Source organism: Oenanthe melanoleuca, chromosome 25, assembly GCF_029582105.1.
Source record: "Oenanthe melanoleuca isolate GR-GAL-2019-014 chromosome 25, OMel1.0, whole genome shotgun sequence".
In the NCBI taxonomy this organism is placed as follows: Eukaryota; Metazoa; Chordata; class Aves; order Passeriformes; family Muscicapidae; genus Oenanthe; species Oenanthe melanoleuca.
Window position 1 is genome coordinate 7,903,902 of NC_079358.1, and position 13,909 is coordinate 7,917,810.

Below are 13,909 nucleotides of genomic sequence, written 5' to 3' on the forward strand. Positions count from 1 at the left end.
CTGGGGGATTTTGGGGTTCAGGGGATTTTGGGGTTCAGGGATTTGGAATTGCAGGATTTGGGGTTCCAGGGATTTGGGGTTCTGGGAGATTTTGGGGTTTGGGGGATTTGGGGCTCAGGGGTTTTGGGGTTGCAGGGATTTGGGGTTCTGGGAGATTTTGGGTTGTGCGGATTTGGGTTTGCAGGATTTGAGGTTCAGGGGATTTTGGGGTTGCAGGGATTTTGGGGTTTGGGGGTTTTGGGGTTGCAGGGGATTTGGAGTTCAGGGGATTTTGGAGTTCAGGGATTTTGTGGTTTAGGGAATTTCGGGGTTCAAGAATTTTGCAGTTCAGGGAATTTTGTGGTGCGGGGTTTTGGGGTTCAGGAATTTTGGGGTTGCAGGGATTTGGGGTTCAGGGGATTTGGAGTTCAGGGATTTGGGGGGATTTGGGTTCAGGGAATTTTGGGGTTCAAGAATTTTGCGGTTCAGGGAATTTTGTGGTGCAAGGTTTTGGGGTTCAGGGATTTGGGGTTGCAGGGATTTGGGATTTGGGGGGATTTGGGTTCAGGGAATTTTGGGGTTCAGGGGTTCGGGGCCGGGCCGTACCTGGGGCGCCCGCACCACCCTCATGCCGCGGCCGCCGCCGCCGTGAGCGGCTTTGAGGATCACGGGGAACCCGACGCGGGCGGCGAATTCCTGAGCCTCGGCCAGGACCGAGACCGGCGCCGGCGTCCCCGGCACCACCGGCACCCCTGGGGGAGCAGGGTCAGGGACCCCCCAAAATCCCACTGGGAGCCCCAAAATCCCACTGGGAAGCCCAAAATCCCACTGAGAGCCCCAAAATCCCACTGGGAGCTCCTGAAAATCCCACTGGGAAGCCCAAAATCCCACTGAGAGCCCCAAAAATCCCACTGGGGAACCCAAAATCCCACCGGGAGCCCCCCAAACATCCCACTGGGAAACTCAAAATCCCATTGGGAAACTCAAAATCCCACTGGGAGCCCCAAACCCCCCTTTTAACCCCCCCAAATCCCCCTTTAACCTCCCCAAACGCTCCTTTAACCCCCCCAAATGCCTTCTATCCCCCCAAATCCCCCCACAACCCCCCCAAACCCCTCTCTATCCCCCCCAACCCCCCTCTATCTCCCCCCAAACCCTCCTTTAACCCCCAAATCGCCCCACAACCCCCCCAAATCCCCTCTAACCCCCCCCAAATCCCCCTTTAACCCCCCATAACTCCCCATATTTCCCTCAAATTCCCCTTTAACGACCCGAACTCCCCTTTTAACGCCCCCAATCCCCCCTCTAACCCCCCCATATCCCCCCCAAATCCCCTCCATGCCCCCCAAATCCCCCTTTTAACCCCCCAAATCCCCCTTTTAACCCCCCCATATCCCCCCCAAATCCCCCCACAACCCCCCCAAATCCCCCTTTTAACCCCCCAAATCCCCCTTTTAACCCCCCAAATCCCCCCACAACCCCCCCAAATCCCCTCTAACCCCCCCAAATCCCCCTTTTAACCCCCCAGATCCCCCCCCGAGCCCCACCCGCGGCCACGGCGAGCGCCCGAGCCTCCACTTTGTCGCCCATCCTGCGCACCACGTCCGGCCGCGGCCCCACGAAGCGCACGCCGGCGTCCAGGCACGCCTGGGCGAAGTCAGCGCGCTCCGACAGGAACCCGTAGCCGGGGTGGATGGCGTCCACCTCGTTCTCCTGGGGGGAGAGGGGGGCAGCGGGGGTCACAGGGGGGCACAGGGGGTCACAGGGGGCACCCAGGGGGTCACAGGGGGCACCAGGAGCCCCCCAAGGGCACTCAGGAGTCACGGGGCCACCCTGGTGTCCCCAGACCCACCGCAGGGACAGCCCCTCGTGGGGAATGGGGGGTCAAGGGACACCCCCAATGTCCCCAGCTGTGCCCTCAGACGTGTCCTGGGTGTGTCCCAGGTGTCCCCAAGCGCCCCCTGTGTCCCAGCCGTGTCCCTGCCATGTCCCCAGGTGCTCCCCATGTCCCCAGGTGTCCCAGCTGTGTCTCCAGGTGTGTCCCAGGTGTGTCCCCTGTGTCCCCAGGTGTCCCACGTGTCCCAGCTGTGTCCCTGCCACGTCCCCAGGTGCTCCCCATGTCCCCAGGTGCCCCAGTTGTGTCCCAGCCGTGTCCTCAAGTGTCCCCAGGTGTGTCTCAGGTGTGTCCCCAGGTGTCCCCCATGTCCCCAGCTGTGTCTCAGGTGTGTCTCAGGTGTGTGCCCTGTGTCTCCAGGTGTCCCAGGTGTATCCCCAGGTATCCCAGCCATGTCCCAGCTGTGTCCCCAGGTGTCCCAGGTGTGTCCCCAGCTGTGTCTCAGGTGTGTCCCCCGTGTCTCCAGGTGTCTCAGGTGTATCCCCCGTGTCCCAGCCGTGTTCCAGCCGTGTCCCAGGTGTGTCCCTAGGTGTCCCAGCCATGACCCCAGGTGTGTCCCCAGGTGTGTCCCCCATTTCCCAGGTGTGTCCCCAGGTGTCCCAGGTGTATCCCCGGGTGTCCCCAGGTGTCCCCCCAGGTGTGTCCCCGTGGGTCCCCGGGTGTCCCCAGGTGTGTCCCCAGGTGTCCCAGGTGTGTCCCCAGGTGCTCCCAGGTGTCCCCCCAGGTGTGTCCCCAGGTGTCCCAGGTGTGTCACCCAGGTGTGTCCCCAGGTGTCCCAGGTGTGTCACCCAGGTGTCCCCAGGTGTGTCCCCAGGTGTCCCCCAGGTGTCCCCAGGTGTCCCAGGTGTCCCAGGTGTGTCCCCAGGTGTGTCCCCAGGTGTCCCAGGTGTGTCCCAGGTGTCCCAGGTGTCCCAGGTGCGCGGTACCTGCGCCACGCGGATGATGTCGGGGATGTGCAGGTAGGCCTGCACGGGGGGCAGCCCCCGCCCCACCAGGTACGCCTCGTCCGCCTTCTGCCGGTGCATCTGCCCCGTGTCCTGCTCCGAGTACACGGCCACCGTGCGGATCCCCAGCTCCGTGCAGGCGCGGAACACGCGGATGGCGATCTCACCTGGGGACAGGGACAGTCTGGGGACACCCTGGGGACACCCCGGGGACACCCAATGGGGACATGGGGACACCCTGGGGACACCCCGGGGACACCGTGGGGACACCCCTTGGGGACACCCAATGGGGACACCGTGGGGACACCCTGGGGACACCCTGGGGACACCCTGGGGACATGAGGGCATCCTGGGAACATGGGGACGCTCTAGAGACACGGGAACACACTGAGAACATGGGAAAGGGACGTGGGGACACCCTGGGGACACCCTGGGGACACCCTTGGGGACACTTGGGGGACACCCTGGGGACACCCTTGGGGACACTTTGGGGTCACCAGCTTGGGCAGTCTCACCTGGGGCCACACGAGGTCAGGGGTCACCTCAGAGGACATGGGGGGGGATTAAAGGGACATTGGGGAGTCCAGAGGGCACAGAGGGGTCAGGGGGAGGTCAGAGGGGCTCAGGGGAGTTCAGGGGGGGCTCAGTGGGTTCAGATGGGTCTCAGTGGGTCCCAGGGGGATAAGGGGGGGTCTCAGGCGTCCCAGGTGTCTCAGGGGAGGTCCCAGGGGTCTCAGTGCGTTCAGGGGGGTTCTCAGGTATCTCAGGGGGGTCTCAGGTGCCCCAGGGGGGGTCTCAGTGGGTTCAGAGGGTCCCAGAGGGGTCCCAGGTGTCTTGGGGGGGTCCCAGGGGTCTCAGGTATCTCAGAGGGGTCCCAGGGGTCTCAGGGGAGTCCCAGTGGGCCCCAGGTGCCCCAGGGGGGGTCTCCAGTGTCCCAGAGGGGGTCCCAGGGGGGTCTCAGTGGGTTCAGGTGGGTCCCAGGTGTCTCAGAGGAGTCCCAGTGGGTCCCAGGGGGGTCCCGGGGGTCCCAGCCCCCCCCCGGCCGCTCACCTCGGTTGGCCACCAGCACCTTGCGCAGGGGCCGGTAGGTGACGGGCCGGGCGGGGCCGGGGGGGCCCCGGAGCAGCCGCAGCCCCAGGAGGGCGCGGCCCCCGCGGGGGCGGCACAGCTGGAACATCTGGGGGGGGAGGGGGGGGGGTCAGTGCAGCCCCCGAACCACGCCGAGAATCCCCCTCCCCTCCCCCTCAATCCCCTCTGACCCAGTGACCTTTGACCTCCCCGCGGCCAAAAAGCCCCCGGGCCCCCCCTCCCCCACCCGCCTCTGACCCAGTGACCTTTGACCCCCTCCTGCTTTGATCTCCCCGTGCACGGGGGTCTCTCCCCCCAAAATTTCCCCCTCCCCCATTCACACGAGAATTTTGCCCAAACACCTTTTGCACCCCCAAATTCCCCTCCCCGCCCCCTCTTTGCACACTCGGGGTCCTGCCCGGGCCTGTCCCTCTTGCACAACCCCTCCCCCACCTTACACACCCCTCCCCCACCTTACACAACCCCCCCCTTGCACAGGAGCCCCCCCGCAAATCCCCCCAGGACCCCCTTGCACAACTGTCCCCCCCCTTGCTCGAGGGTCCCCCCACCCCCCGCACGCCCCCAGACCCCCCCCGAGCCCCCCCAGCCCCGGTACCGTCCCCTCGCTGTCCCCTGGCCGTGTCCTGTCCCCGTGCGCGGTGTCCCCTCTCTGTCCCCTCTCTGTCCCGTGTCCCCTCCCTCGCTGTCCCCTCTCCCGGACCCCCCACTGCTCCCCCCGCCCCCTCCCGCAGCCCCCGCCCCCAATTCCCCCCCCCCCAGGTGAATCATTGACCGGGAGGGGCAAAGTCCGGCGGGGCCCGGGGGGCACCTGGGGGCGCTTTGGGGACAGCGCGGGGACACCGCCGGCCCCGTACGGGTGAACTGGGAGCACTGGTCCGTACTGGGGCTCCGGCTCCGTGGGGGCTGCGGGGGCTCTAAGGGGGGGGGGGGGGGTCGCAGAGGGGTCCCGGCACTTATAGGGAGGTCCCAGCCCCCATAGGGGGGTCTCAGCCCCATAGCGGGGTCGCGGGGGGGTCTCAGCCCCCATATGGGGGTTCCAGCCCCCACAGCGGGGTCCCAGCCCCTGTCGGGGGGTCTCAGCCCCTATCGGGGGGTCTCGGCCCCCATAGGGGGGTTCCAGACCCTATCGGGGGTTCCCAGCCCCCACAGCGGGGTCCCAGCCCCTGTAGAGAATCCCAAATTGCGGTCAGTGCATTTGGGGGGGTGTCACGGGCGGTGCGGGGGTCGCGAGGGTCGCAGCCCCTTCCCCCCCCCAACTCTCTCCTGGGGCTGCGCTCTATCGGGGTTCATGTCGCGACAGCCGGGCGACACCGGAGGTCACGTGGTGCGCACTCACCGCTCCGCCGCCGCCGCTTCCCCCCGTGTCCCGTTGGCCCCGTTGGCTCCGCCCCCTCGCCCCCCATTGGCCGCTCGCCAGCGGCCCCGCCCCCTCATCCCCGAGACCCCGCCCCTTTGCCCAAATCCGGCGCTGGATTGGCCCGGGCGCTGCCGCCCTCGCCGCGCTATTGGCTCAGTCAAACGTCACGCATTGCCGAGGCCCCGCCCCGCCCGCTTTCCATGAAAAGGGCGGGGTTCTGTGACGTCACAACCGCGCCTCCCGCTGCCATTGGCGGCGGCCGGAGCTGCCGGGGGCGGGGCCAAGGCCCGGGCGGGGTCAGGTGATCTCACGTGATTCATTCTGGCCCCGCCCTTTCCGGATGTGCGGGGCGCGGCCATCCCGCCCGGCAGGGGGCGCGCTTTGCCAGGCCATGGCGGCGCTCTCCGGGATACAAGCAGCTCTCTATGGCGCCCGCCCCCCCCGGAGGTCCCGCACAGCCCCTTTGCCCTGAGCGGGGCGCTCTGTGGCCGCCTTGCGCTCTTCAGGCAGCGGCTCTGGGCTCGCTCCCACACAGGGGAAGGAACTGGGGCTTCCCGGCCCTTTAGGAGGGTGCAGGCCTCTCCTCCGTCCCTCTAAGAAGCGTCCTACAGCCTTTCACCGCCTTTAGGAGGGCATTCCACGAGGCGATCCACCCTATAGGAGACCCTGTGACTGGAGTGTGGGAATGCAGAACCCCAAAACCTTCCTCCCTCACAAGAACCTCCTCAGGACCCCCTCCCTTTACTCTGGGACTACAACTCCCGTCGTGCACCGCGCGCCTCCAGCCGCGCGCAGGCGCAGCTTCTCCTTCTCCCGCTGCTGCCATAGCAACTGCGGGGGCCCCTCGTTCTACGCATGCGCACCAGCGCCGAGCTGCGGCGGGATGGCGGCGCGCGGCCATTGCTAGGCGCTGATTGGCCCGCGCGCTCTGGCCCCGCCCAGCAGCAGCAGGTGCTGGGCGCTGATTGGTCTCCTCGCTTTGGCCACGCCCCTCCCGGCACCGCCCCCCCCGCAGTCGGGGCGCGGCCGCCGCCCCGCACGGACGGGCTCGCTCCGCGCTCCGCCGCCGCCGCGATGTCCGATTCCGCCGGGCAGTTCTCGCTCGTCTCCTCCACCTCCTCTTCCAGCTCCTCGTCCTCCGCCTCCTCCGCGCGGGCCGCGCTCGGCGGCTGCACGGGCGGCGCTTCCATGTCCTGCGCCGGTAAGGGCCGGGCGGGGCCTGCGGGGCCTGAGGGGGGTGAGGCCTCGGCGGGGGCGTGAGGGGAAGAAGCCTTGGGGCGTTGGGTGTGAGGTAAAAAGGGGGTGGGAGGGGCAGAAATAGGGAAGGAAAGACTTTAAGGGGGTGTTTACTGGGGGCAGGAGGCCTTTGGGGGGCAGATATTGGGGGGAGCGGCGTTTGGGGGCTCGGTGTGAGGTAAAAAGTATTTTAAAGGAGGTTAGAAATGGGGGGGGAAGAACACGAGGGGGAAAATGAGGGAGAAAAGGCCTTGGAGGAGCAGATTTTGGGGAGATTTGAGGGTGATGGGGCCTTTTGGAGGTGGGTGTGAGATTAAGAGGAGACAAAAATGCGGGAGTTAAAGAAATTCCGGGGTAAAATTAAGGGGAAGAGTCCTTTGGGGGAGAACATTTGGGGGGAATGATGCTCCTAGGGGGATTTTAGGGGGAAATGAGGTTTTTAGGGGGGTTAGGAGGATAAAAAGATTTTGAAGTGGAAATTTGGGTGCTGAAGAAGCTTTTTAGAGGCCGGTTTTGATGGGCAGTGACACCTCCACCCCCACATCCCTCAGAAAAACAGGGAAAATCCGCAGGAGAGGAGCTTTGATGTTCTTTGTTTTGGGGGAGGGAATTTGGGGATCGGCTGCTCCGTCCGTCCTTCCCTGGAATTTTGGGGAGGGGGCATTTCCCCCTCCCGGGACACCCCCCGTTCCAGCGATCATTCCAGAACACCCTGACTTGGCGATTCCCAGCGTCTCACCCCAAATTTCACACCTGGACACCACGAAACTCGGCGGTTTCACCCCAAAATCTCCCCCTCGGGAGGGGTCCTGGGAGGGTGGGGATTTCGAGGTGACCCCTGAGAACCGTCACTGCGCCGTTCCCTGCCCCAAAAGTCGGCAAAAAACCGGGGTGAAACCCCCCAAAATTCGGTCGGGACTGGAATTTTCCTCGTGGTTTTTGCGTCACCCTCCGGGACGAGGCTGCACCGCGCCGGCCCCGCCTTTTTGGGGGGGGTTTGGGGGGATTCTGGGGGGGTTTGGGGCATTTTGGGGAGTGCTGAGCTCTCACCCTCTGTGTTCTCTTGCAGATCCCCCCAATTCTTCCTCCTCCTCCTCCTCTTCCTCCTCCCAGCCCGTTTCTCTCTTTGCGGCTTCACCAGGCAAGTCTCCCCCTCCCTCCCCCCCCTTTTTCCTGCATCCCCAGGAAGAAAAATGTCTGAGGGGGAGGGGGGGGAAGCCTCGACCCTAAAAACTCCCCCTGGATTCTGGGGGGGCTCCCCAGAGCCACTTTGGGGACACCCAGAGCTGTCCTGGGGCTCCCCAAGGTTGGTTTGGGGGTCTCAGTGTCACATCAAGGGGGGATTTTTCCCTCCCCAAACAACCCCTGGATTTTGGGGGTTTCACCTGTTAAGCCTCCCCTGAAATGCCAACAAAGGGTTAAAGCTTTCCAAAAATAGACATTTTTCATTTTCTCTCTTTTCCTGCTCTTCACCACGTTTCCTTTTCCTTTTTTTGGGGTGAGCCCCCCCCTCCCAGCTTTGTCCCCCACCCCTCTCCTGCACCCCAAGGCTGCTGCTCCCCCCCCCAGCTTTGCACGGCCCCCCCCCCCGCTGCTGCTGAAAGTGAAAATCGTCGTTTTTGGTGGTTTGGCCTCAAAACTGCCGCCCCGCCTGCGCCGTGTCCCACCCGCCGCCGTGGGGGCTCCGTGTGACCCCCCCGGGCTGGAATCCGGGGGAGAGACCCCAAAATCCCCCCAAAATGGGGAGGGGGCTGAGTGCCACCCCCAGACTGGGGGATTGAACCCCAAAATGAGAGGGTTTAGCCCCAAATTGAGGAGCTCAGGGGGGCTGCCCCCAACCTGCACCCCCCGTCACTCTGACCCCAAACCGAGGGGTTCAGCCCCAAAATGGGGTTTGGGTTTAGCCCCAAATTTGGGATTTTTTAGCCCCAAACTGGGGTCTCTCCTCCTCTCTCCTCCCGGATTTTGGGGTGTATTTGGGGGTGGGGGGAGGAGCCTCTGTGCCGCCGCTTGACCCCCACCTGCATGGCCGGGATGGGGGATCCCCAAAATTCTCTACGGGGAGGGGGGAACCCCAAAAACCATCCCCGTGCATGGCTGAGACTGGGGGAATCCCTGAATTTTGGGAAGGGAGGGAGGGACTCCCCAGCATGGCTGGAACGGGAACCCCAAAATTGTGCGTGGCTGCATGGGGTGGGGGGGAACCCCAAAACCGCCGCGGGTGGGACAAACTGGGGGGGACACCCAGAACTGGGGACCCCAACCCCCCTGACCGTGTCCCCCCCCCCCCCAGCGGCCCCGGGCGGGCGGGACCGGGGGGTGTCCCCGGGCGGGGGGGGCCCGCAGAGCCCCCCGGAGTCGCCGGAGTCGCCGTTCGAGGTGGTCCCGGACCGCGCCGCCTTCGACCGCGAGTTCGGGCCGGCGCTGGCGCAGATCCCCGAGGGCCGCGTGTGCCACTTCCCGCCCAAGCCCCGCGCTGTCCCCGCGGGCGGCGCCGCCGTCCCCGCGCTGCCCGGGAGGGGGCGGCCCCCGCCCGGCTCGGCCGCCGCGCTGGAGGAGGTGTCGCGGTGCGTGCGGGAGATGCACAGCTTCACCAGCGAGCTGCTGTCCTGGGACCTGGTGGAGCGCCACGGGGACGGCGGGGACGGCCTCGGGGACAGCCACGGGGACAGCCACGGGGACGGCCACGGGGACAGCCTCGGGGACGGCCACGGCGGCAGCGGCGGCAGTAACGGCGTGGCCAGCGCTGGGAATGGCGGCAGCGGCGCTGGGAGTGATGTCACCGGTGTCACTGGTGCTGGGAACGGCATCACCGGTGGCACCAGCATTGGGAATGGTGTCACCGGTGTCACTGGTGCTGGGAACGGCATCACCGGTGGCACTGGTGTCACCAGCATTGGGAGCGGCATCACCGGTGTCACCAGCATCGGGAATGGTGGCACTGGTGTCACCGGTGTCACTGGTGCTGGGAACAGCATCACTGGTGTCACCAGCGTTGGGAATGGTGGCACTGGTGTCACTGGCACTGGGAGCAGTGTCACTGGTATCACCAGCATTGGGAATGGTGTCATTGGTGTCACCAGCATTGGGAATGGTGTCACTGCTGACACTGGTGTCACTGGCACTGGGAACAGCGTCACTGGTGTCACTGGCATCAGGAATGGTGTCACTGGTGTCACCAGCCCTGGGAGCGGTGTCACTGGTGTCACTGGTGTCACCAGCATCGGGAACGGTGTCGCTGGTGTTGGCGGTGCCATCGGGAATGGCGTCACCAGTGTTGTCCCTGGCACTGGGAGCGGTGTCACCGCTGTCACCGCCATGAAGAGTGACGTCACCGCTGCTGGCAGTGGCATCTCTGTCCCTGGGAGTGTCCCTGGTGGTGGCAGTGCCATCTCCGCTGTCCCCGCCGACGCCGACAGCTCCGGTGACTCCGACGACACCGTCATCGAGGAGGGGCCGGGCGAGGCCCCCCCTGCTGTCCCCAGGGATGTCCCCAGGGAGGTCCCTGCTGTCCCCAGGGATGTCCCCAGGGTCCCACCCGGGTCCCACTGGGAGCAGGAGCACCAGACCCTGCGGGCGCTGCGGGAGCTGGGGGAGCCCCCCCGGCCCTCCCTGGCCGGGCCCCTGCCCCGCCTGCCAGGTAAAGCCCCAAAAAGAGCCATTTTCACTCCAAAATGAGCCCTTTTCACCCCAAAAAGGGCCATTTTCACCCCAAAATGAGCCCTTTTCACCCCAAAAAGGGCCATTTTCACTCCAAAATGAGCCCTTTTCACCCCAAAAAGGGGGTTTTTCCCCCCAGAATGGCGCCGAAAGCAGTGGGGGGGTGGGGCTGTGAATGGACCCCAAAATGGGGCAAAAAGAAGGGGAGGAACGGGGAGACCCCACCCCAAAATGGTGCTGGGGGGAGGTTCCTGGGGGGCCTCGTTTTGGGGTAAAATCCAGGGATTTGGGGCCAAACCCGCCGTCACACTTGGGGGGGTTAATTAATGTCTGTTTTTAGCTGGGATGTAATTAAGGGCCGTGTGTAACGAGGGGTTTGTTCTAATGAGCGAGGGTAATTAGCAGATTTGGGGACGAGGGACGGTGGCGTTGGGCTGAGTTTGGGGTGAATTGGGGGGAGTTTGTCCCAGTGCCAGGTGGGGGTGGGGGACAGCACAGGGACCACCTGTGACGCTCAGTGTCCCCCTGTGTCCCCTCATCGTCCTGTGACCCATTCTGGTCCTCCTGTGACCTGTGCGTGTCACCCCGTGTCCACTCATTGTCACCCCCTGTGACCCCTCCTTGTCCCCTCTCGTGTCCCCTCTGTGTCACCCCCCTGTATCCTCCTTGTGTCCCTCCTTGTCCCCCTGTGTGACCTGGCTGTCCCCTCTGTGTCACTGACTGTGTCCTGTGTCTCCCCCTGTCCCTGTGTGACCCCCCTGTCCCCTCTGTGTCCCCTGTCCATCCCTCTGTCCCCTCTGTCCCCTGTCCATCCCTGTGTGTCCCCCTTGTCCTCTGCTGTCCCTGTGTGACACTCCTGTCCCTGTGTGTCCCCCTTGTCTTGTCCATCCATGTGTCCCCTGCTCCTGTCTATTCCTTATCCCTTTGTATCCCTCCTGTCCCCTGTGTCCCCGTGTGACCCCCCTGTCCCTGCTGTCCCCCCTGTCCCCTGTGTCCCCATGTGACTCCCTGTCCATCCCCATGTGTGCCCCCTGTCCCCTGTGTGTCCCCCTTGTCCCCTGTGTCCCCGTGTGACCCCTGTCCCCCGTGTCCCTGTGTGTCCCTGCTGTCTCCTGTCCATCCCTGCTGTCCCCTGTCCATCCCCGCTGTCCCCCCGTCCCTGCTGTCCCCGTGTGACCCTGTCCCCTGTGTGTCCCTGCTGTCCCCGTGTCCCCGCTGTCCCCTGTGTGTCCCTGCTGTCCCCGTGTGACCCTGTCCCCTGTCCATCCCTGCTGTCCCCTGTGTGTCCCTGCTGTCCCCGATGTGACCCTGTCCCCTGTCCATCCCTGCTGTCCCGTGTGTCCCTGCTGTCCCCGTGTCACTGCTGTCTCCGTGTGACCCTGTCCCCTGTGTGTCCCTGCTGTCCCCTGTGTGACGCTGTGTCCCCTGTCCGTCCCTGCTGTCCCCTGTGTGTCCCTGTGTCCCCGATCTGTCCCTGCTGTCCCCGATGTGTCTGTCTGTGCCCCTGTGTGTCCCCGTGTCCCCTGTGTGTCCCCGCTGTCCCCTGTGTGTCCCTGCTGTCCCTGCTGTCCCCGTGTGACCTGTCCCGTGCCCCAGCCCTGCAGGAGCTGCTGTTCTGGCGGGACGTGAGGAAGAGCGCGGTGGCCTTCGGGGCCAGCCTGCTGCTGCTGCTGTCGCTGGCCACGCTCAGCGCCGTCACCGTGGTGGCGCACGTGGCGCTGGCGCTGCTCTCGGTCACCATCAGCCTCAGGGTCTACCGGGCCGTGGTGCAGGCGCTGCAGAAATCCGAGGAGGGGCACCCCTTCAGGTACAGGGGGGGCCTGGGGACACCCCCAGCCTGGCCCGGGGACGGCGCTGTCACCCTGGGGGTGGCCTGGCTGCCGGTCCGCTCTGGGCAGGGGGAGGGTTGGGGTTCAGCGGGGATTTTGGGGGTGTGGAGGGGTGTCAGGGGGGATTTTGGGGGTGTGGAGGGGTGTCAGGGGGGATTTTGGGGGTGTGGAGGGGTGGGAAGGAGGGATTTTGGGGGTGAAGAGGAGAATTTTGGGAGTGTGAGGGGGGATTTTGGGGTGCAGAGGGGTGTGGAGAAGGATTTTGGGGGTGCAAAGGGGTGTGATGGAGAATTTTGGGGTGTGAAGAAGGATTTTAGAGTTGAGACACAACTGTTGGGGTTCAGAGCGGGGATTTTGGGGTTCAGGGTGCAGATTTTGGGGTTCAGGGTGCAAATGTTGGGGTTCAGGGTGCAGATTTTGGGGTCCCCACTCACCTGCCCCCCCTCCCAGGGCGTACCTGGACGTGGCGCTGTCCCCCGAGAGTTTCCAGGGCTTGGGGAGGGGGGGTAAACGCAGATTTTGGAGTTTAGACACGAATGTTGGGGTTCAGAGTGGGGATTTTGGGGTTCAGGGTGCAGATTTTGGGGTTCAGGGTGCAGATTTTGGGGTCCCCCCTCCCAGGGCGTACCTGGACCTGGACGTGGCGCTGTCCCCCGAGAGTTTCCAGGCGCACGCGGCCGTGGTGGCGCGGCACCTGAACCAGGGGCTGCAGCTGCTCGTGCGCCTCTTCCTGGTGGAGGATCTGGTGGATTCCCTGGAGGTTCGCAGCCTTCCTCCCCCTCCTCCCCCTCCCTCACCCCAAATCCCCCCCCAGGACCCCCCAAAACCTCTGCTGTGCCCCCCCAGCTCGCCCTGACCATGTGGCTGCTGACCTACGTGGGAGCCGTGTTCAACGGCATCACCCTCCTCATCCTCGGTGAGAGCCCCCATCCTCCTCACCAAGATTTGGTTTTGGGGGTGGTGACCCCCCAAAATCAGCACTGATTAACCCCCCTGTTAACCCCCCACCCCCCCATTTTTCCCCCCAGCCGACATCTTGGCCTTCAGCGTCCCACCCCTGTATGAGAAATACCAGGTGAGCCCAAACTGAGAACCCCCCAAAATAACCCCCAACAATCAAGGGGACACCCCCAAAACGAAGTGGGACACCCTCAGAAATGGGGGGGACACCCCTGAAACCCCCATTTCCCCCCTCCCCCAGGTGCAGATCCATCACTACATGGGCCTCGTCCGCCGCCAGACCAAGGAGCTCCTGGCCAAGTAGGTGCTCACAGGGCCCCCCAAAATCCTGGGGACCCCCCCAAAAAAACCTGAGGACCCCCAAAAAATCCTGGGGACCCCCCAAATCACCTCTCCCCCCTCTCTCTGTAGGATCCAGGCGAAGCTCCCAGGTCTGGCCAAGAAGAAGCCGGAATAAACCCCAGGGTGGGGGGGGGAGTTTTGGGGGTGCCCAGCGGCGCCCCCCCCACTCCGAGCTTGTCTCCTCCCCCCCCTCCAAACCCCCCCCACCCCCCCAAACTTCTCCCCTTCCCCCAATCTCACAGTGACGTTTGTCTGTGCCCCCCCCCAGTTGAAATTGGGGGGCTGAACCCCAAAATTCCCCCCCCCAACCACCCCCCTTGGGGGGGGGCTCCCCCAAACTCGTTTCCCTCCCCCCCTTTTATTTTTTTAACGTTCATTGAGGTGAAATGTCTGTAACTGCTGTAAATTGGGGAGGGGGGGGCTCAGCCCCTCCCACAGCCCCCCCCAAACTGCGCCCCCCCGACCCCCCCTCGCGCTGGGGGGTGGGAAATGGGGGGGACCCCCCCAAAATCCACCCGCGGGGCTGCGGCAACAATAAAACACCAAAACACCGTGAGAACGCCGGGGCTCGGTGCTGTGACACCCCAAAACGGGCCTGGGACCCCCAAATGTCCCCGGG

The 13,909-nt window shown here is 64.8% G+C and overlaps 2 protein-coding genes across 2 annotated transcripts in view; one reads left to right on the forward strand and one right to left on the reverse strand.

Moving 5' to 3' along the window:
* Positions 1 to 4,574, reverse strand: part of PC (pyruvate carboxylase) — a 29,540-nt gene extending 24,966 nt beyond the window's left edge. The window contains exons 1-5 of the mRNA XM_056510425.1: positions 4,502 to 4,574; positions 3,868 to 3,994; positions 2,800 to 2,984; positions 1,527 to 1,692; positions 586 to 731 (exon numbers count right to left, since the gene is read on the reverse strand). Coding sequence (XP_056366400.1) covers positions 586 to 731; positions 1,527 to 1,692; positions 2,800 to 2,984; positions 3,868 to 3,994 — 624 coding nt within the window. The 5' untranslated portion in view covers positions 4,502 to 4,574. The remainder of the gene's footprint in view (positions 1 to 585; positions 732 to 1,526; positions 1,693 to 2,799; positions 2,985 to 3,867; positions 3,995 to 4,501) is intronic.
* A 1,573-nt stretch (positions 4,575 to 6,147) lies between these two features.
* On the forward strand, positions 6,148 to 13,879 carry LOC130262737 (mucin-19-like). The gene is made up of 9 exons (XM_056510168.1): positions 6,148 to 6,464; positions 7,569 to 7,640; positions 8,793 to 10,139; positions 11,756 to 11,966; positions 12,610 to 12,748; positions 12,835 to 12,904; positions 13,017 to 13,063; positions 13,190 to 13,248; positions 13,360 to 13,879. Exons 1-9 carry the CDS (start codon positions 6,338 to 6,340, stop codon positions 13,403 to 13,405), a joined length of 2,118 nt encoding a protein of 705 aa, XP_056366143.1. The 5' UTR covers positions 6,148 to 6,337; the 3' UTR covers positions 13,406 to 13,879.
* Positions 13,880 to 13,909: the final 30 nt, after the last annotated feature.